The 23,996-nt window shown below is 40.4% G+C and overlaps 1 protein-coding gene across 3 annotated transcripts; it reads right to left on the reverse strand.

The window, feature by feature from the left end:
* Nucleotides 1-1,478: 1,478 nt before the first annotated feature.
* On the reverse strand, nucleotides 1,479-16,917 carry tnfaip8l1 (tumor necrosis factor, alpha-induced protein 8-like 1). Of its 3 annotated transcripts, XM_060941326.1 has the most exons (3): nucleotides 16,596-16,917; nucleotides 14,642-14,793; nucleotides 1,479-3,739 (listed from the first exon to the last, which is right to left on the reverse strand). In XM_060941326.1, exon 3 carries the CDS (start codon nucleotides 3,732-3,734, stop codon nucleotides 3,174-3,176), a length of 561 nt encoding a protein of 186 aa, XP_060797309.1. In that variant the 5' UTR covers nucleotides 3,735-3,739; nucleotides 14,642-14,793; nucleotides 16,596-16,917; the 3' UTR covers nucleotides 1,479-3,173. The 3 variants fall into 3 exon arrangements, with proteins under 3 accessions (XP_060797309.1, XP_060797308.1, XP_060797307.1); XM_060941325.1 differs by lacking the exon at nucleotides 14,642-14,793; XM_060941324.1 differs by lacking the exons at nucleotides 14,642-14,793; nucleotides 16,596-16,917 and adding an exon at nucleotides 11,264-11,504.
* Nucleotides 16,918-23,996: the final 7,079 nt, after the last annotated feature.

Raw genomic sequence — 23,996 nt, forward strand, 5'->3', positions numbered from 1 at the left:
AATTGTTGCACTGTTCGCCCACGCAGTCTTTCACAGAGCGGTGAACCCCTCCCCATCTTTACTTCTGAGAGACTCCACCTCTCCGGGATGCTCTTTTTATACCCAATCATGTTACTGACCTGTTGCCAATTAACCTAATTAGTTTTTTAGCATTACACAACTTTTTGGAAATGTGTTGCCAAAGCCAAAATGAACATATATTTTTTCAAAAAACAAAATCTCTGTTTCAACATTTTTGTCTTTGTACTATTTTCAATGAAATCTAGAGTTTCCATGATTTGCAAATCTTCACATTCTGTTTTTACAGTTGACACAGCATCCCAACTGTTTTGGAATTGGAGTTGTATATATTGCTAGTTATCTAGTTACTTTTGGTCCCTTAAAAAGTGGGGACAATATCAGTGCTGCAATTAAAAAAAAAAAAAAAAAATGTCCAAACATTTATGGACATTATATGTTGTGCAGGACTACTGGGGAACCGTTTTAATTAAATACATCTGAGCCTTGAAAAGGAACAAACCTTTCAAGCCTTACTCATTTTGACCTTGCCGTTTGTTTATAACTTTTAGAAACCTTCAGAATGTTAAATATATTTGCAAACACAATCCATCTTTTTTTGCATCACTTCTGGCTTTTCCTCAGCACTTTCAGCTCATGACAAACATTCCAGTCTTGACTATTCTTGGAGGATGATCTTCGAGTTGAAAGAAAACAAAAAGAATTTGACTGTCTTAAGAAGCTGAGTCTCAGGTAACTGTCGTATCTCAAGTAGCAGCAGCCTGGGGGAGAGGCAACGGCATACAGGATGGAGAGGATGTCACCTAGGCAATCCGCAAGCTGTGAGGGGAATAATAAGTGACGGAGTGCGTGCAGACGTTTTCATAGCCTCCTGCTTCCACAGGCACGGCTCTCGGTTCATTCTTCACACTGAAAATGTCCTTTCGCTAACGTACCACGGTACTATATTGAACCTTATCAACTGTTAAATGAACAGTATTCTGTCAGCATTCTTGTTCTAAATTGGATTCCTATACACACACACACACACACACAACGCAAGAGATATGGATGTCAATAAGCAGACTCATTTTCAGGCGCAGTAGCTCATTTCTTTTTTCACTTCTGCTAGTCTTTCAGGAACTGACTCCCAAACCAACAGCTTCTCTAAATACAAGTTAGCTTTAAAAAAAAAAAAGTCAAGAGGATTGAGTCATGAACTACAGCCTTCTGCAGTGCAACCTAAACACAGGTAATCAGATCTCACATCGCTCTAGTTTGGATCTGTGTGACCATATGAGGTAAAGAAAAGAGCCGATTTGCTTAAGCATATCATCATAGCCATAAAAAGCAGTTACACAGTTTGTGGATTAGGAGGATTTTACCCAGGCCTGACAAAGCCTGATGAGGGCTAAATAGCTCGTTTAAAAAAAAAAAAAAATTTTTTTTTTTGGGGGGGGAAGAGAGAAAACAAACAATGGTTCAATTTAAAAAAACCCAAAACATTCCTTTATATATGCACACTGAAATATATGTACGTACTTCTCTACAATAGGTCTGGAAAAGTGAAGGCATATCAGACAAAACAAGGGATCCAAGGGGGGGGGGGAAGGATGAAACCAGAAAGATGGAAGACGTCTTTAAACTGTCCATTGAAATTGGAGGTAAGCAATTCTGGACTTTTTAATCCTTTTGAGCGCCAGTAAGCTTCAATCCTGAGAAGTGCTGTGTTTACAATTAGGTGGGGTTTTAGGTCAGCTTCAAGCTTATTGCCTTCATCACCATTACCTTTAATGTCAGCTGGGGACACATTCAAAATTTACATACATATAAAATAAAAAAATCAGACAAAACACTATAGATAAGTGCACACATGCTGTAAAACATATGGTTTGCATATCTCTTTGGATTGAGAGTAGTCATGTTGACACCCATGTTTGGTTATAGATACGTGATGCAAGATGTTGATAAAACTTTCAAAGCAAACACTTGTATCACCATGATTCATAACAGCCTGCAAGTCATTTCCACAGTTTCAGAGCACCTATAAAGAGAACCCTGCTCACTGAGGTCCTTCATTCAACATCTGCAAGTTATCAGGGAAATGGAAGTGGTCAAGTTCAAAGTCAACTTATGTCGCACATCTTTAATATGTTAGAACACAGGCTACTTGAGTGTCATGTGCTACTGCTGGGAACTTTAACGCCTAGATCAGCATTCCTATGAGGGTTTGTTCCTCCCTGCATTTAAAATAAAATTCTGCTTTGCATCTCTGATGGAGCTGCTTCATTTTTACCCTGTGTCTTACATCAGAGCCATAGAGGTAATTAGTAACTCACCGACAGCCACACACACAAAAAAAGTACAACAGAAAAAAAGGCTCAGTATTAAAAACATTATATATAAAGTTATGAAATAATAGTACAACGAAACATGCTCATTTTGCCTTCATTCCCATTAAAGGAACTGCATCAGGGTGAAAAGGTCATCTGTTACAGCCAAAAAAAAAATTTAATAAAAGCTTGACAAGGACTTGCTGATACAGGACCATTTCAGACTTCACTAAACCGGTTTCTCATCCACATAAAGCTCAATTCTATTCCCGCATTCTCATGTGACTTCTACAGATATTAAAAACATGAAAGGCTAAAAATGTTTGCATTGAGAGAGATTGCTTACACTGGGTTTCTGAGGACAACTGGAGCTGACGTGTTATTTTTCTCACCAGATAAAGAAGAAAAAAAAAAGTGTACAACGTAAACCTCAAATCTAATGCTCAAGAAATACTGTAAAGTCTCCTTCGGCTTAATTATTATATAGTACATGAAATTACACATTGTAAAATTTCTCAACAAGAAGAAAGGAACTTTGAGAAAGCATGTTCATGTGCTACTTCAACGTTAAAACTCAACCAGCACCTGAATAGTTGTTCCAGATACAAGTGAGAGTGTTTAAAGTCTGGGTTATGCCCTTCTTTTAATGATTTAACCGAGGGTGTTGCATTGTTGTGGAAAACATGCAGCTGTTTAGCTCACCCAGAAAAAGAACAATGAGTCAGAAAGCACTTTGCTGAAGTTGAGGCTGGGTGTGGTGGAACAAAAAATATAAAATGCAAAAATATTCACATACAAACCCCCCCCAATCATAATATAATCTCAGTGAGACAAAATGGAGGGTCAAAGGTTGCCTTCGTCCAGCATTTTGTTCACTCCATCACAGATCCTCTGCAGGTGGGCACGGTAGACCTCAGAGGGGCTGTAGAGTGCAGCCAGGAAGTCACAGTCGGAGAAGTGGTTGAAGACATGGTTGACACGGGCATGTGATTTGGCTGTGAGGTGCCTGTTGATAGCCTGGTGCAGCAGCTCACGGCAGTCGTTCAGGAGGCTGCTCATGACACGCCGGTCAAAGGTAAAGTCAATCTGGTGGAAACTGACTGCGGTCATGGCCAGCGTGTGCACCTTCTTTCGGAAGCGCTCGATGAGCAGAAGCTCCTCCCCACTGAACTGCCCGTTGCGGTACAGCACGCCCAATTTGACCACCATCTTGATGAGGTTCTTAATTATCTTCTGTGCTTCCTTGCGGTTGCGCGTGTACTCCTTGGTAGCACGGTACAGCTCATCCAGCACCTCGCTGCTCGTGTCATCAATGAAAAGGTTGGCCACTGTCTTGTTAGCCATCTTGCTCATGAGCTTCTTCTGGGCTTGCAGGGCCAGGTTTTTTGTGCTGAAGGAGTCCATGTTTTCTGGAAATAGTACAAAATAAGACATGATTATCCAGCAGGGGTGTGGGGGTGGTGAAGAGATTGGAGTGGGACAAACTGCGCTAACATTTTTCAAACAATGCTTATGCATCCAAATTACTATAGCAGATGTTTACCCAGAATAACCTGTGTGAAAGCATATGGAAACATTAGTACACATATCCCCATAGCAACATGTTCAGCATCACAACTTATACACACGGCTTTCAACGATTTCTTTGAACCGCTCTTTTTCTGTGGCAGAATGATTGTACAACATACAGTACCAGTCAAAATCCAGACGACACACGTACTCCAGTTTTTCTGTATTTTGACTTTTCTACATTGTCGAACAATACTGAAGACATGAAAACACATGGAATTATGGGGTAAATTAAAAAGTTTCATATTTTAGCTTCTTCAAAGTAGCCAGCATTTACCTTGACACATTGCACACTACTCGCAGTATCTTAACCACCTTCATGAGGTAGTCACCTGGAATGACTTTCAATTAACAGATGTGTCTCGTCAAAGGTTAGTGCAATTTCTTGCCTTTTTAAAGCATTTGAGATCAAACAGTAAAAAAATAAATTAATAATAATAATAATAATAATAAGCCCTATTCCACAACTGTAGTCATCCATGTGTCAAAAACCACTCAAGTAAGTAAAGAGAAACAACAGTCCATTACTTTAAGACACAAAAGCATCTTTTAATTAATAAAAAAGAAAAAAACATTGCATTACAAAAAGGACCTGACTGGTACTATGTACCCCAAAAAAAAAAACCCAGCCCTTTTTTTTGGGTTCACTTCTATCTGCACTTTCAGCCATCCGTGTTAGATCTTGAAACGTTTCCCCGTGGATATGGTGCTCCCTCTGCCAACGTTTGTTCGTTTTGAGTTTGCCGCCTATGAGGCAGTTTGAGTAGCGTCGTCATATCACCATCATTTATGTCACCACCAGCTACACCACAACGAATCAACAAATCTGATTGTTCCGATCCCCATTGGAGACAAAAGATTTCCGTAAAATATTACTAGGTTGACAGGGGGTAGGTTATTGTTTCTACTTTGCCATTTTACTCCCATTCCCACAGGACCACATTACAGCATAATAACAGAAACTTTATGGTTTTCACTGAGAGTGGGATTGGGATATTATTGAGACTGACCCTACAGATGAAAAACACCTGAGTATTTGCAAAGGATTATGGATCCATTATAGATTCCAGCCTTCTATAACTCAGAGACTGGCAGGGGTGGGGGGTTAAATAATGACAAGATACTCATCTCATCTCATTATCTCTAGCCGCTTTATCCTGTTCTACAGGGTCACAGGCAAGCTGGAGCCTATCCCAGCTGACTATGGGCGAAAGGCGGGGTACACCCTTGACAAGTCGCCAGGTCATCACAGGGCTGACACATAGACACAGACAACCATTCACACTCACATTCACACCTACGGTCAATTTAGAGTCACCAGTTAACCTAACCTGCATGTCTTTGGACTGTGGGGGAAACCGGAGCACCCGGAGGAAACCCACGCGGACACGGGGAGAACATGCAAACTCCACACAGAAAGGCCCTTGCCGGCCCCGGGGCTCGAACCCAGGACCTTCTTGCTGTGAGGCGACAGCGCTAACCACTACACCACCGTGCCGCCATGACAAGATACTGTGTTTGCATTAAACAAACTTTTTTTTTTAAATCTCTTCTTAATCCATACTGCTCACATACACACAAACTTGCCACCAAGACAGACTGAATACATCTATTCTGGAGAGCCATGTCACTGGTGTCATTTAATTTTCTGAGGAGTTGGATGGATATTGATTTGCTCTCCACTCAATATCCTGCCAAACGGAAAACATGCTGGTGCACATTCCAGTTCTGTCTGTGTCTCTCTCTGATCTCCAACAATTTTTGCACAACAAAGCCACTATCTTCTTTATAGAGCTTTATACTAGAGCTTCTGCGCCCTACAAATACGTACCATTAGATATGATGAAATCTTTTAAACCAAACCCAGCATCCATAGCATTTATTCTCTCTCATTACAATCACAGACTTGTCAAGAGACACAGAGGAGGAGAAGGAGAGGGAAGAAAAAATAAAATCCCCATCACCTTTGTGTACTTTGTGTCAAAAGCTGAAAGAGGGCTCCTGCATGTTGATCACAGTGAGGCCATGAAAACCATTCCAGACTTAGTCATTGCATAGTACTTCAAAATAAATTAAAACTGTATGAGAACTGAACTGTAATTTCAGAGTCAGAAAGTCTTCACTTTCCAAAACTGTGTCTAATGGAAATTACACATTTCAAAAGAGTTTAGCATATGGCCAAAACAACATTTATTTTGCTCAAGCTAAACCTCAAGAAGACACGACTCGCTAGCAAAACAATAAGAGGATTTGATGTGCATCCAAAAATTGATTTCTGAACTGGATAAGAGGAAAAATTTTCCCCCTTCTCAAATGTAGTGAATCAGACAAGGCATGTTTACTGTGTGACCTTTTCTTCTTTAGGTTTTTTTCCACCGACGCATTCTGTAGATTTCATATCTAAAAATCACTACGCACTCGCCTCAGAAAAAACATTGTTTGGCTCAGTAACGGTGAATGTCTCTAAGAAAGCAAATCTGGTTTTCAGATTGCTGGAATAACTATTGTGCACTGCATTGGGGAGGTAATTAAATTATACATCAATACGAGACTTATTCTATTTTAATAAAAACAGTTACACAGACAGCAGTTAATATTATAGTAATATGAACATGAAGGAATGTTCATTGCATTTGGGAAAGCACTTTACATTTATTCATACAGATTTACAACATATGCAAAGCAAAGTCAAAACAGCACAAGGCAGGCAATGAGAGTGGAGAGAATATATATTTTTCTTTTTGCAATGGAGAAGCGAAAATCACCAGGCAGCAACCAATGAGATTGTTGAGTCTGCAGCAGTCAAAACATAAAACCAAAGCTAATCCATCATTACAACAGCACTACAGGAAGTGGCTTTATTTCACAGCCCAGTGTAGACCCACAAGACCTTTTAAAGCAAGCAAAAAAAAAAAAAAAAAATTCAATTTTTAAAATGGAGTTCATATACTAAAATGGCACATGGAGTAGGAAATAGATTGTATATTTGCATTTTAATATAATGCTTAGAAACAAATATTTGGAGGAATTTAATTAAATTTTTAGCAACTCCAAACATAACCCTAGAAGCTTCAGCATACTCCGTCTATATTAAAAGAACTAACCCACATTATTGCATTCCTTTACTCTAGACATCTAAATTTTAATAAGACAAAAAAAAAAAAAAAAAGGCAGCTCATGTTTCACAGAAACCACAAGCAGCTAAATTCTGTCCTTAAAGGAGTACGCCACCCCCAAGTGAAATTGAGTCAATCCCTGCAGTCCCTAGAGTTGGATGAGTGAGCCAAAGCGTTTTGTAGCCGACCCAGCCATTGTCCTGATCTGGAAACGTCCCGGTTAGCTTTAGCTTAGCGTAGTCGCTGTAATCCGGCGTGTCCAGCTAGCATTGTCGTTGCAAAAGTGAATCAAATAACTCGATTTTTTATAATTATTTCTCATGACCTGTACATTCACATCGAGTACACATCAATGCAAATTAACACGAAGGGATTTACTAGACCAATTTATATCTGGAACTATTTTCGGCCACAGCACAGGCAAAGCACCGCTGCAGGCGCAAAGACACCACGCAGCACCTGAAAACCCTGGTTTCCCTGGTAACACTGGTGTATTGACGGAAGTTGTGGTGCTGCATGGTGGTGCTGCATGGTGCTGCATGGTCGGCTACAAAACGTTTTGGCTCACTCATCCAACTCTAGGGACTGCAGGGATTGACTCAATTTCACTTGGGGGTGGCGTACTCCTTTAAGACTTTACCATGACAGAAAACATTCTGCCTGAGACAAAGTTGACGCTGAAGACTCCTAAATGCTAAACAAACATCTTCCAGAAAACATCGCCATACTTCAATGATCAATTTATTTTAGCAAAGAATTTTTTTTAGATTATGATTTGATCATGTGGAGCATCCCCCATACAAATCAGCATGTAAATTGTTACTTTAGGAAGTGATAGCGTATGGGGGGGGGGGGGGGGAGAGAAGTAGTAGTTGTTGGTCGGTATTTGTAATTTGCCTTGCAAACATCACTATTTAAACAGGAATTGCTGTTATAGAAAGTTAATAAACTAAGCCAGGACCGACAGCATTAGCTTCAAGAATTCAACAACGCCGGGATTTGTGTCTGATCCATATTGCTCCTTTTTACATGTCATGTGGGAGTGCCCAGAGGTATCTGGACTGTGGAGAAAGGTAACTGAAACAATTACAGTTTTTTAACAGGAGTTCAGTTCCCTCTGAACCCAGCTGTGCACCTTTTAAATGATGATTCCCATCTCTCCCTTGCAGAAAGAGATTGCAAGGTATGGCTTGCAGGGCTCACAGCAGCCAAAAAGATCATTGTCCAGCGCTGGAAGTCCCCTCATGACATTTCCACTAATCACTGGCTACGGACATTCTTGGACATATCCTACATGGAGTTGTCAGCAAGAATAAATAATGCTCAGCCACATACAATATCAATGTGGGAGGACTTGATTTCCAAGCTGAAAGACCTGCTGTTGATGTAGACATTTCATGTCTGTGACTGTCTTGATACTATGCATACCTGTCAACCCTCCCGTTCTTCCCGGGAAATCCCTTATTTTGACTTATTTCCCGCTGTCTTCCCGTTTTTTTATTTTCCCGAAAATATCCCGTATTTTCACATTATATAAAAGTCGGTAGGTCCAGAATTCATGACGCGCCTTTGACAGGAGTTTACAGCAGGAAGTCGGGCCATGAATTCACGTCCCCGCCCTCTCCAGTACAGCAGGTGGCAGTCTAGTAATTACACATTGATTTTAATTGCATGTCTGTGAAGAAGACTGTCAGAACCATAGCGCTAGTCTGACCCATAGATTTACAGAGAAGACTAGATTCCTCACCGCGTATTCCAGAACGTCAGCACAGGGCGGCCATCTTACCACAGACAAGGGGTATGAAGACTTACGCAAGCACAGCCCAGCACTCACATTGTGATTTACAGGAAATCAAAGTACTGACTTTGATGACAAGCTGATGTGTCTGTGTTTTAACTGTAGCTGTTTATATCAGTATGTTTAGTTTTATTTTAACTGCACATTGGAGCCTAGTCAAATGAAATTTCAATCTTCTGTGCTAACATATATTGACTTTGACATGATAATCAGTTTTGAATGTTCTTTTTGTAAATGTAAAGATATCTTTTTATCCTTGGAAGTATAACCACGTGGTTAATTAAGTACTTTTTTTGTCACAAACTACCGTGAGTCGCTGTCACTGTTTCATACTATTACTTACTCGGGCAGTGCATTTGTTATTATGCTGTGATGTGAGTTTACATTTGTTATTATTCTGTGATGTGAGTTTAAATGTGTTATTATGCTATGCTGTGAGTGCATTAGGTTTTTGAGGTGGATGAAGTATTTCTGAAGTTTCAGAAGTGAGTAAGCTGTTTATTTAACTTTAGCTTCCCCTACGGCCCTATCACATGTAAAAATATTTTCACTAAAAATTGGAAATAAATTGTATGATTATTTGTCCTAAGGCCGCAGTTATCCACAAGTATGCAGTGTTAGGCTTCTCACAGCAGAGGAATTTCAGCATGCATCCTGTCTTACAGTCTGTAGTAGACTGAAATATTTTCGCCAAGCTATGCGTATTTTTTTAAAACATAAAATGATTATTCATCATTAATATCATAAATACATACTTCCATTTGTTTGTTTTATATAACAAACCAAACCGTTTGAATATCGATTGAAATTTGAGGAAGTTACGGTCATCTGAAAAGTACATATCGCTACCAACACAATGTAATGGGTAAGCCAGCTGTCTGAGGCAAGATGGCCGCCATGTGCGGACGTTCGACTTCGTTGACGGGCAACGGGGACGAGGCATCTAGTCTTCTATGTAAATCTATAGTCTGACCACGGTCACTGCTCGGAACTTCTCACAAAACTAAAAGATGGTCGTGATTCTTTCCTCAGGGAGCGAGTTTCAGTAGACGGCGAGACTAGAGACATGAATAAAGAAAGGAGCGAGGCAAAACCAAAAAAGGTGTATTGCCGCTACTTGCCCAAATGGCAGGACGAATTTAATTTTGTGAAGAAAAGTCAGTTCGATTACTGACTTTCTGAAATTTTCAGAAAGTTCGACTTTCCGAAATTTTCCCTTATTTTGAGTTAAAATCTGGGAAATATCCCTTTTTTTTTTTCAAACCTCAAAGTTGACAGGTATGATACTATGTCAGGAGGTGTGGGATTTGGGGAGGTATTGCATATATGGGGCTATATAACATATTTGCTGTATTTAATTGTGTGTGTTTGGCAAATAAAAAATGAGGAAAAAAAGAAAAAAAAAAAAAAGAACGCCGTTGCGGTATCAAATACTGATAACATATCTTCATATTGCACCCGTCTCTTTTGCATGAATTTCAAAGCACATGTCTAATCAGCTTTTGGTCATAAATGGAGACAAACTCATGTGGATGCAACACATAAATCTGCCTTTCTCCTCCTTTGAAGAAGCCACTGCTTTACCCAGCCTGAATAACATCACCCGGATCAAAGGTGGAATCCTTTGAATAAAACTCACAAGGTGAGGCAAGGTTGAAGAGATACAAGCTCTTCATTGCAAAAAGCAGAGACGAGAACAGAGTAGCAACTTTAAAAGGAGCAAAAGCAGGTCAAAATTTAAAGCTCACTGAATTACTTTGCTACCATAAAACACCACTTACAGCACATTTTACACGTCAACAGTGTCTCTCAATGAGGTAATGAGGATCCCAGACATATTTGAAGGCCAAGAAAGCCTGAGATTTCTTTAAAAAAAAAAAAAAAAAAAAGAGGGGCGTGGCACCTACGCCAGCGTGGTACGCATTTTTAAAGAAGTTAAGGCAACCTTATAGCACGCATGCACTCTGTATTGAAATTCAGAGGCAAGTTTCTACTAAGACATGATAACATTGCCAACTGTGGTGCAGGAATATGGTTTTGAACTTTGTCCAAGGAACTACTGGGCAGCAACCAACTGTCAAGCACTGTCATTTGTGGTTAGTTTTACACAAGTGCGAATAAAAACATTTCATGGTTGTAAGTACTGTCAAGAGGAACAACAGCTGTTCTTACAATACATATGGATAAAATCTCAGTTCTGCTACAGTAATAAAATGATGTGAAAAGGAACAACTTTGAATTCAATGCTGGTATTAAACATCAAACTAGACAATTAGCATTAAACACACACCAGCAGTTATATATGCAGTATCTAAAGCTTTGTATGGCTTGATTACAAACACAGGTGAAGCTGAGCAAATAGCATGCGCATACTTGGTTTTTCCAAAAATGTTTGACTAAAAAGAATGATAGAAGGCAAAAAAAAAAGTTGCAGATTAACTAAAACTCACCTTCATGGAAATGTAATGCTGCCATCTCAATGATAAAGAGCATCTACAAAACTAGTTTTGTAAACTAGAAAGCTTCCGGGTGCGACATGCAACTCGGGGTGTGCATCTTGATTGCCTCAGGTGAGAAAGAAAGGGTGTGACAAGATGCACCCGATACTTGCTTCCACTCTCGCCTTGCCCTGCTCATTCCATGCTCCAAAAATGTGTATGCTGCATGTGAGGTCTAAAAACTACATGCAATAAAGGATTTGCTGCTTTCATCAGGTCTGCTTATGTAACCAAGTTTGTAATGCAATCCTCTATTTGAGTGACAGGAGAGTGTGTGTGTGTACGTGCGTGTTCAGACATAGCTTTCTCTTCACTATCAAACAAACAAATATATATGCATGCATATATACACAATTTTTCATTGAGGCCACACAGGTCTACAGAAACCTGCAGCATAATTAATTATTTAAGAGTGCCACAAAACAAGCTGTAGATTAATAATTCATGCTGCATAATTTGAAAAAATAAAATGCTTACTAAGGATGTAATTAGCTAAAGGTGATCGTGACCAGAAGCTGCATAACAATGAGATACCAGAAACTGGGACACTCAGAGGTGTGATTTTCAGTGAATGTTTGTTTTCCGTGTGAGGAATTGTGTTGAACATGCACACAGCACATTTGTTAGGCTAAATGTTATGGAGGAGACCACAGCCAAAAGCATTTCCTGTACTCTTTGCAGTTGCACAAAAGTATCTCTTGTGTGCGAGTGTGTGTGATAGATACAGACAGACAGACAGACAGACAGAGAGAGAGGGAGGCACTGTGCAGCAGAACACACTTACAGTACATGTTAGGGGAGGGGGAAAGTGAGGTTTCTATTCAGTAACATTTCAGTGTTTACAGCTACAATTTGCCTCGTGACAAAGCTTTCTCTCAGGGTTTTCAGGCTCTGTAACAACACAGAGAATAGCCTTTTTGTAACTGCCAGATGAGGAGGATTCACTGATCCTGCTGCTCAAAGAGAAACATTCATTTCCTGACCACACCATTAAATCTGGCATGCAAAAAACAACACACACCTGCATGGTTACACACCTAGCTCTAAAGTGTGATATAGGATCATGGTGATCATTGAACAGAATATTTCAGGAAAAAAAACAAAAAAAAAACAAAACTTAATCAAATCAGCCAAGACATCCATCCATTATCTGTAACTGCTTATCCTGTACAGGGTCACAGGAGCCAATCCCAGCTGACCCTGGACAAGTCACCAGATCATCGCAGGGCTGACACAGAGACAACCATTCACACTCACACCTATGGTCAATTTAGGCCAAGTTTACATTAGACCGTATCTGTCTCGTTTTCTTCGCGGATGCACTGTCCGTTTACATTAAAATGCCTGGAAACGCCGGGAAACGGGAATCCGCCAGGGTCCATGTATTCAATCCAGATCGTGTCAGCTCCGGTGCTGTGTAAACATTGAGAATACGTGGATACGCTGTGCTGAGCTCTAGCTGGCGTCGTCATTGGACAACGTCACTGTGACATCCACCTTCCTGATTCGCTGGCGTTGGTCATGTGACGCGACTGCTGAAAAACGGTGCGGACTTCCGCCTTGTATCACCTTTCATTAAAGGGTATAAAAGTATGAAAATACTGCAAATACTGATGCAAATACTGCCCATTGTGTAGTTATGATTGTCTTTAGGTTTGCCATCCTTCTACTTGCAAGTGGTAAGTGACACGCATTCCCGATATGCACTAGGATCACACACACAGCGGCTCAGTCCCGAATCACTGCTCGTGCGCTCCACTCGCGCGCTCTGTGAGCTGCGCAGGGCCGGAGTGCACACCCTCCAGAGGGCACTCGCTGTTCAGGGCGGAGTGATTTGGAGCGCAGGATGCCTGCGGAGCCGAGCGCATCTGTGTATTGGCGTTGCTGTGTGCACGCGAATCGTTTTAAAAACGTTAATCTGATGATCCGCTGATACGGTCTAATGTAAACCCCACCTTAGAGCCACCAATTAGCCTAACCTGCATGTCTTTGGACTGTTGGGGGGGGACCGGAGCACCTGGAGGAAACCCACGCAAACACAGAGAACATGCAAACTCCACACAGAAAGGCCCTCGCCGGCTGCTGGGCTGAAACCCAGAACCTTCTTGCTGTGAAACAACAGTGCTAACCACCACACCACCGTGCCGCCTCAGCCAAGACATGTTTGGACTATAGTTTTCATATTGCACTACTTGCAGATAACTCAACAAAATTTGACAAGGGAAAGGAAGCTCCCCCCTTCTTATGTGAACGTAAACCAGTAACTTCTGATAAGCTACTCAGCATATTTTAGATTGTATGATTACAAGTGTATTTTAAGATTATTACTTTTCAGACTGTATAAGACGATCCCAATAAAATATTAGATGAATTTGATAACTGACTACACATGTGAACTCCATGTCAGATAATATGAAGATCCTCTAAGGATAGACTTGCTATTAAAAGAAAATTACCCCATTCTGCTGATACAATGAATGAGCATGAAAAAGGCTTGGGTTGCAGAAACAAACATTCTTAAAAGTTGAGCTTGTGGTAATAAGGACTGTACAGTTTTGTAGTTTGCCGTTTGTAGCTGCCTATGAGCTTCAAGTCATCCTATACTGTCCTCCTATTAGTGGCTTTTAAACACACGCCGTAACAAAAGTTACACTTTGGAACAAATTGAAATCAAATACTTCTGATAAACATTCCAGAACTTTCTCATCGGCTGTCTCTGGTCGCAAAGACACCCCTACGTTTTGTCAGATGATTTCCCATAATCTTAACTCACAACCACAGAACACCTTAACATCATATAACTGGAAAACTGCACATACAACTGCTGACTGTCTACATTCAGGATACAAGCAAAGATTTCATTCTTGTTTAATTTCTTGGACAAATGATTCCTTCAAAAATACACTTGGTTTCATCAATTTAGAAACATCTCTAACACACACACACACACACACACACACACACACACACACACACACACACAGGTGTTTCCTGGGTTACAGATGAAGGTGCCATGCACTTTGCAGGGTAGTAAATCAGGTGACGTCACCTCCACCCTGTAAATAAGTTACCCAGGCTCTCAAGTACAGGTTGCCATAGCTGTAGGAGTCATAGATGCTTATTTCAGTATAAACTAGGACTATATTCCATGTACACGGTCAGACAAAATGGCACTACACTGTATCTTTCCTCATCAATTCGGTGCAACATTTGTATTTGTGTAACTTAAATCACTTTTAAAAAGGTATACTGTACTATATTGACATTTCCAGGTGAAATACATATTACCAGTACAAAAGTTAAGGGACAAGGAAAGGTACAGTTTATTACCTTTGTGCACTGAGAGTTAACATGCAAAGAAGCTGCCATGACTGAATATTATCCATCCTTCGATTATCCGGAACCGCTCATCCAGCTTGCCTGTGACCCTATCTGGCGAGAGGTGGTGTACACCCTGGACAAGTCGCCAGGTCATCGCAGGGCTGACACAGAGACACAAGCAACCATTCACACTCACACCTACGGTCAATTTAGAGCTACCAATTAGCCCAACCTGCACGTCTTTGGACTGTGGGTGAAACCGGAGCATCCGGAGGAAACCCACGCGGACACGGGGAGAACATGCAAACTCCACACAGAAAGGCCCCCGTTGGCCACTGGGCTCAAACCCAGAACCTTCTTGCTCTGAGGAAACAGTACTAACCGCTACACCACTGTGCCGCCAATCCATCCATTCATCCATCCATTATCTGTAGCTGCTTTATCCTGTTCTACAGGGTCGCAGGTAAGCTGGAGCCTATCCCAGCTGACTATGGGCGAGAAGTGGGGTACACCCTGGACAAGTCACCAGGTCATCACAGGGCTGACACACAGACACAAACAACCATTCACACTCACGGTCAATTTAGAGCCACCAATTAACCTAACCTGCATGCCTTTGGACTGTAGGGAAACCAGAGCACCCAGACACAAGGAGAACATGCAAACTCCACACAGAAAGGCCCTCGCCAGCTGCTGGGTTCAAACCCGGAACCTTCTTACTGTGAGGCGACAGTGCTAACCACTACACCACTGTGCTGCCAATATTCAGTGACCAAATGCTCCTTCCCAGGTGCAGGACTAACAGACTTAAAAACTCCTTTGTCCCTCACACCATCAGACTGTACAACTCCTCTCTGGGGGGGAAGGAAGGGTAACAGGAGGACAGAGGAGCAGTAGCCTAGCCTAGCCTGACAAAAAGCAATACTGGACAATGTGCAATACCTCTCCTGCTGGACTTTTTTTCTAAGAAGAAACCTATGTCACATGCACACTTCAAGCACAGTGAAATTCATCCTCTGCATTTAACCCATCTGAAGCAGTGAACACACACACACCCAGAGCAGTGAGCAGCCACACTACAGCGCCCGGGGAGCAGTCAGGGGTTAAGTACCTTGCTCAAGGGCACTTCAGCCCAAGGCCGCCCCACGTTAAACTAACTGCATGTCTTTGGATTGTGTGGGAAACCAGAGCACCCGAAGGAACCCCACGCAGACACGGAGAACATGCAAACTCCACACAGAAAGGCCCTCGCCAGCTGCCGGGCTCAAATCCAGAACCTTCTTGCTGTGAGGAGACAGTGCTGACCACCTACACGACCGTGCTGCCCCTTCTTTTTCTTTTCCCAGATCTTATTCTTTTTTTATATATATAAAAAAATAATTTATCTAGAAGTTCTCTCTATTTTCTATTCTCTGTTTATCCTGTAAATGCTGCTGCTGGAATTTTAATTTCCCTGAGGGAACCCTCCCAAAGGAATCAATAAAAGTTCAATCTAATAATAATATAAATTATTATTATTGTTATAAATAAAAGAGTCTAATGAGGTGTCTTCTGCATATAGCTAGGCCTATTCATTCAAAAGCAATAACTTAAAGTTATATGACAGGTAGCAGGCTGGATCTCAAATTGTGTGTTATTTCTGCATCTTAAGTGCTGTATAATGCAAATGACCTGATCACCAAAACACAAACAGCTATTACAGTGTGCTGTGTGTATAGCCTACATAGTGTGGGTCTAAAATGAAAACCTAACCCATTAAAGTGGACGGCTGTAATGAGAGCTTTTCACCACCAGCCCAAACACACACACACTTATCCAGATAAAGATTTAAAAAAAAAAAAAAAAACCAATACCGTGACGTCGGATTGTTTCATAATTTTACAGACCACTGTGAAGTCAGTGAACGCATAACGCTTTAAACTATGTAGAACTTGTTTATATTATCTGAATAAATAAAAGATACCTTTCTGTCCGATTTTAAAGCGGATACGGGGGCCGTCAAATCCGTGATCCACTCCTGAACCTCCGCTCCTCAAACCTCCATCTCAGAGCTGCAGCCCGGGCCAGTCAGCTCATAGCACCTCTTAGAACCACTGACAAACAACAACACAACCTTCTGACAAACACCAGTCAGGAAAACAAATCCCAGCTGGAAAGCTCTATAAACCTATTGACTGTCGTTGTGAATAATTGAAGAAGTTGTCGTCCGTCTGTCTGTCCGTCCGTCCTCCGCCTCTTCAGATCGGTTACAGGAGTTTGTGTTACTGACTCCACCTTTAACCAAAAGTTTCAAACTCGAAGCTCTTGCAGACCGGATGATTGATGCCACCTTTAGCCAATAAATGTTCGAGTTAGCTGTTCCACAACCAATCAGAAAGACGAACAGGACGTTAGAAACCAGTTGTTTCTCCGCCCACTGTTCTAAGGTTTCAGTGATTAACAGTACTGTTTAAGTAGCTTGTCGCCATAGCAATAGCTCTCTTCCCTTTCAAATTCAATTTAATAATTATAGAATCAGTATTTTTGTTTGGAATTGAGACAAATGTAAGCTTATTTCAAGTAGAAGTTGACATTTTAGTGCGTGTATTTTCTTAGCTGTATGTTATCTGTAATCCATTACTTTTTTTTTTGGTGTTTCATAATTTTAGAACTTCTCTGTCTGTTTCTACAGACTGTTTTGTTCTCTACATGAAGGCTGAGAATTTCCCAAAGGAAATAAATAGTCTACAGAGGACAATGAAAAAGGGGAATTCATGGATCCTGTTCACTTTTTTTTTCTCTACAAAACAATTGGATGAAGCCTCGATTTAGATGAGTGGGAGGAAGGAAGTAACATTATGAGCTTTTATAAAGCCTCTTTTGCATGCTACAGAACACAGACAGGTGTAAACAGGATCATGTAGCATGGATGCACAATATTGACAAAATACCATACCGTGATTATTAAAATATAGTAGACATAATACAGTATATAGGAGAATTATATATATATTAATGAGAATAATATATATAATGCTTTGGGACTTTTCCCAGCTCAGCAGTAATGTAAGCATAGTATTTGTTAGAAGTTGTGGGAATGGTACGACTGTGGTTGGAAAACTAGCTCTAGTGTATATGAAGGGTGGCCAGCGAAGAAGGTAACTAATAAAGTGGCCAGTAAGAACACACAGTGCAGCACTTCTGCACCTGATACACTGCTCCTACTGCAGTAGCACCCAGTAAGTTTCTACTACCATGTCCTGAAAACAAGGTCTGAGATTGATCAGAATCACAGAACATTAAGATATACAGGAATGCAAGGCTCAGTTACATATTGCCATCTTCTAAGTAAGGTATAAAACATGACAGCATGCTGTTATAGGAAAATAATCAACAACGAAGTGGTGTGATTCAGGCTGACATGAAGCATATTACTCTTACCACCCTGAAACTGATTCTTTTCCTATAACAGCAGGTCCAGAAGTGTTTTATTCTTCTGGTGCCACAGTATTTCCCAATAATAACATTTGTTATTAATTAAACAATGATGCATCACATTTGTCAATTCTTTCTGTTGCCAGCATTTCTCTCTCTCTCTCTGTGTGTGTGTTAATAAGACAAAAAAATACAGATTGTCATGTTACAGAGAAACCTCAAAGCCTTCTATTATGAAAACCTTTCCATATTGGAAAAAGAACAGCTTTATCTGATGGTTACAAGACACGGACACTTTCACGGACTCCTTCCAAAAATACTAAAAAATCTCACAAAACACTTCACCATATCAACAATTACATAATTTAAAAAAAAATCCTCTTATATGGAGAGCCCACCATATAAGTACCTGTGTATGTTGTTTACTATCCTACGAATGATATATATTACAATTAATTACAAAGTAATTCAAGTAATAACTATTAGAGCATTAATATAAACTTTGCTGCTAGAACTGCTGTCTGAGCGATACTGTTACAGAGAATTAATCAACACCATCTGACCAATCAGAATTGAGCATTCAACAATAAAATATATTTAGTGTGATGATTAGTGATGACAGGTAATCAGCCATTTCCTCATTACAGGACATTTTTCTTGACAGCAAGAAAGCCTACTCTTGTTTTTTCCGTTCTGTGAATGGACATCCCAAAGGAAACAGACTGACTTTAAACAATGCCTATGTGACTTAAATAAGAAATGTGGCCCATACAACATATTCAGTGTGTGAATATGTCTTACCCAGCGTTCTCATGTTGGTGCCTCCACAGGGTGGTGACAACATTCAAGTTTTTAACAATCATGTCCACACCCCAGATTCCATGATAAGCTTCTTTTCATCATGGTCATTGTGGTGTATCGTGTACAAGGTGAAGAAATGAATTGACAGAAATGAATTCTCAGTAGGTTCTGTGTGCAATCTCACTGAGCCGGTAAGTTACACTGTTAAAATCAGACTAACATATATAAAACGGTCTCAGCCTATTTAGACAACCAAACATACCAACCCTTAGAGAAAGATGAATAAATTATCACATAGAAGAGCAGTATCTTTATTTATTGTACTACTACATAGGAATTATTCTCAGTTCACACCCCAACTCTGCCTGTGACATACAGGAAAGGAAGTTCAGGATCAGAGCCCATGGTCAGGGTTTTGGGTGGCCTTGGAGCACTTGCCTTGCTTAAGAGTCTGATCATGGTAAGACAGAATTTAAAATGTTTTACTCATAAATACAGACATACAAGAAAAAAAAAGAGAATAAAAAATTTTTAAAATCTTTTTTGTAGCCAAGGGCTGCCATCATCATTCATTGGAGGAGTGTTAGACAGATTTGTGGAGGCTTTTTCTTGAAAATGAAACTTTAGGATCATCATTATCATTTTGTGTGTGAAGATGAGAAGGTGAAACTCTTGACTGTCAGCTTCAACAGGTCACATCTCTTTGCTCATTTGCTCCTCTGCTCCTCATACTTTTTTCAGCTTCGCTGACTTAGAGCATTTTTTTTCTACCCAGGTGAACTCAGCCAAGATAATCTGCTCTAATGGAAATCTGCATGAAGAGAGAATAAGTTTTGCTAAGGAGAGATAGAACAGCCATTTTTGTTATTTACGCCATGATGATACAAGAACGAAAATATTACAGGTGTGTTTTTGCCCAGCAGATGGTGTTCTAGCTCCAAGCTCATCTCATCTCATTATCTCTAGTCGCTTTATCCTTCTACAGGTTCGCAGGCAAGCTGGAGCCTATCCCAGCTGACTATGGGCGAAAGGCGGGGTACACCCTGGACAAGTCGCCAGGTCATCACAGGGCTGACACATAGACACAGACAACCATTCACACTCACATTCACACCTACGGTCAATTTAGAGTCACCAGTTAACCTAACCTGCATGTCTTTGGACTGTGGGGGAAACCGGAGCACCCGGAGGAAACCCACGCGGACACGGGGAGAACATGCAAACTCCACACAGAAAGGCCCTCGCCGGCCCCAGGGCTCGAACCCAGGACCTTCTTGCTGTGAGGTGACAGCGCTAACCACTACACTACCGTGCCGCCCTAGCTCCAAGCTACCTCAGTGAAATTCGAACAGTGAATTTTTTTATTGCATTTTTCTGTGAATACATTTTTAAAAAATTATTGCTTTACTCATTATTGCATACTTTTCGGAGGGTCCCCCCAGTAACGCATTTTACACTAGATGCCTTAGACTTGTCTCAGATTGACACTGTATTATTTCATTGACCAAAAGAAGGAGAAGGAACTGGAAGCAGATCTTGTTCAAAGCTTCCTGATCTGATAAAATCATTGTTTCTTACCGACTCTCCTGCAGATGTAATTACCTGGAATACATCTTCTCTCATGCCTTGACATTTTCTTAAATCTTAATTTAAGGCAGAATTATGCTGTCGAAAAAAAAAAATCTCTGTGGTTGATTTTCTTGTCACACATCTTCAGTGTTGCAGAGTTTGGTATTTTTCCACACAGGCTGAATAAGCTAATAAGCTGTTGCAAGGAAAATGTAAAACACTAAAGAGTGCAATGTTTGAACAAAACACTTTTTGAATGTAATTCCATTACCAACATAGCTGTGGAACAGCAGGATGGTGCAGTGGTGGTTAGCACTGTCATCTCACAAGAAGCTTCTGCGTTCGAACCTGCTGGTTTATTGGGTCCTTTCTGTGTAGAGTTTGCATGTTCTTCATGTACCTGAGTGGGTTTCTTCTGGGTGTTCTGGTTTTCTCCCACAGTCCAAAGATATGATTGGCGACCTGTCCAAGGTTTATCCTACCAATGTCAGCTGGGATTGACTCCAGCCCCCCCCCGTGACCCCGTGATATACCACCCCGATTCCAAAAAAGTTGGGACAAAGTACAAATTGTAAATAAAAACGGAATGCAATAATTTACAAATCTCAAAAACTGATATTGTATTCACAATAGAACATAGACAACATATCAAATGTCGAAAGTGAGACATTTTGAAATTTCATGCCAAATATTGGCTCATTTGAAATTTCATGACAGCAACACATCCCAAAAAAGTTGGGGCAGGGGCAATAAGAGGCTGGAAAAGTTAAAGGTACAAAAAAGGAACAGCTGGAGGACCAAATTGCAACTCATTAGGTCAATTGGCAATAGGTCATTAACATGACTGGGTATAAAAAGACCATCTTGGAGTGGCAGCGGCTCTCAGAAGTAAAGATGGGAAGAGGATCACCAATCCCCCTAATTCTGCACCGACAAATAGTGGAGCAATATCAGAAAGGAGTTCGACAGTGTAAAATTGCAAAGAGTTTGAACATATCATCATCTACAGTGCATAATATCATCAAAAGATTCAGAGAATCTGGAAGAATCTCTCTGCGTAAGGGTCAAGGCCGGAAAACCATACTGGGTGCCCGTGATCTTCGGGCCCTTAGACGGCACTGCATCACATACAGGCATGCTTCTGTATTGGAAATCACAAAATGGGCTCAGGAATATTTCCAGAGAACATTATCTGTGAACACAATTCACCGTGCCATCCGCCGTTGCCAGCTAAAACTCTATAGTTCAAAGAAGAAGCTGTATCTAAACACGATCCAGAAATGCAGACGTCTTCTCTGGGCCAAGGCTCATTTAAAATGGACTGTGGCAAAGTGAAAAACTGTTCTGTGGTCAGACGAATCAAAATTTGAAGTTCTTTATGGAAATCAGGGATGCCGTGTCATTCGGACTAAAGAGGAGAAGGACGACCCAAGTTGTTATCAGCGCTCAGTTCAGAAGCCTGCATCTCTGATGGTATGGGGTTGCATTAGTGCGTGTGGCATGGGCAGCTTACACATCTGGAAAGACACCATCAATGCTGAATGGTATATCCAGGTTCTAGAGCAACATATGCTCCCATCCAGACGACGTCTCTTTCAGGGAAGACCTTGCATTTTCCAACATGACAATGCCAAACCACATACTGCATCAATTACAGCATCATGGCTGCGTAGAAGAAGGGTCCGGGTACTGAACTGGCCAGCCTGCAGTCCAGATCTTTCACCCATAGAAAACATTTGGTGCATCATAAAACGGAAGATACGACAAAAAAGACCTAAGACAGTTGAGCAACTAGAATCCTACATTAGACAAGAATGGGTTAACATTCCTATCCCTAAACTTGAGCAACTTGTCTCCTCAGTCCCCAGACGTTTACAGACTGTTGTAAAGAGAAAAGGGGATGTCTCACAGTGGTAAACATGGCCTTGTCCCAACTTTTTTGAGATGTGTTGTTGTCATGAAATTTAAAATCACCTAATTTTTCTCTTTACATGATACATTTTCTCAGTTTAAACATTTGATATGTCATCTATGTTCTATTCTGAATAAAATATGGAATTTTGAAACTTCCACATCATTGCATTCCGTTTTTATTTACAATTTGTACTTTGTCCCAACTTTTTCAGAATCGGGGTTGTAGAAAATGAATTAATTAATGTACATGGCTATGATAAAATCCTGGATATGCTGATTGTGCCTCAATACTTATTTCTGCTGTAAGAGGCCTTTCACCCGTCTGTGGAATGACAAGGCGGTTCTCAGCTGCGTCTTTAGGCTAAACCTCATCTTCCTCAATGCAGTCAATCAACTAACATCATAATTGATATTATATTGAGGGTTTCCTTCAGAAAGAAACACAGCTTGGCACTATATTTGATTGGCAGTTAACATATTTAAAGTTGTAGCTTCCATAAACTGATCTTTTTTACGTCACAGGTCACTATAATCCTGCAGTATGCCTGCTGTAGTTATGGGGATGCGGAGATGTGAGAAGTGTAGCTTGTTCCCTGAAAGAGAGAGGGGAAAAGAGTGGATTATGATTCTAATATCTAACAGGATTTTCTTTCAATATTAATTTTAAGGCACAGTTGGTAAATGTAATCTTCCCTTACGCAACAAATCTCAATAGATTTTTTCCCCTGTACAGTATATTATTCTGTGACAAAGAATTATTATACATTTTAAGCCTTTGCTCATGATTCAAAAGAGCCAACATATCCTCTGTTCCCCTCATTATAAATTATTAAGCAGGACAATGCTACTTTAACTAAAAAAAAGGTTGGTCTGGGCAGAACTCCTCATTATTGCCCGGTACAATGGCATGTGTAGAGGAAAGCACCTTTAGGCAAATCTCATCACCACTATTCACTAAGAATGTAGGAGTTCTGTTTTCACCAGAACCACAGCAATCAGGGTCATCCAGCAAGTTCATTTGCTCTTGTGCAGGAAATGAAGCCTTCTAATGGATTTGTACTTCTAATGGTTTTTAAATAGAAGCTCAAAGCATTTTTTTCCTGAGAGATATAGAACATTAACTTGCATGTACATTTTAGAAACAATGTTGTGAAAAATAATGACTTATTTGAATGTATTAGTAATTTTATTCTGCTTGAGAAGATTTCTATTTTGTAGAAACCACAGAAGGTTGAAATTTTGTGGCAGTTTAGTCTTTTCTCTGTACAGTTATACCAAGAAACTATTTAATGTCTTTTTTTTGTGTGTTTGTGTGAAATTTGAGCCCATGGCATGTAAGCTGGTTTGGTTTTGAACCCGACATGTAGTAGCTGGTACATTCTGAGAGAAAGCAGATTTATAGCTGTTACAAATTTGATGACCATGATATGTAAAGGTATTAAGAACACATTTTAATTCAGGGACAATGGCAGAAATGCCACTCATACACACTTCACTGTCTCAGTGACATTACAGTACAGAATGTTAGTTATGGTTATCCATATATGATTTACATAGTAACACAATACCTGGGCACTTAACTGGAAAGCACACCAATTATCAGTACAGATGTGACATTCTGACTTATTTTGCACACAATCAAAATACTTCAAATGTACATATTTGC

This window comes from Neoarius graeffei, chromosome 15, assembly GCF_027579695.1.
Source record: "Neoarius graeffei isolate fNeoGra1 chromosome 15, fNeoGra1.pri, whole genome shotgun sequence".
NCBI lineage: Eukaryota > Metazoa > Chordata > Actinopteri > Siluriformes > Ariidae > Neoarius > Neoarius graeffei.

What these genes read in the sequence shown, in the direction of transcription:
- tnfaip8l1 (XM_060941324.1), bottom strand. Translation starts at nt 11,306, where the DNA reads ATGCTCTTTATCATTGAGATGGCAGCATTACATTTCCATGAAG. An exon ending in AGCATTACATTTCCATGAAG is followed by an intron (nt 3,740 to 11,263) that starts GTGAGTTTTAGT and finishes TACTATTTCCAG; the next exon opens with AAAACATGGACTCCTTCAGC.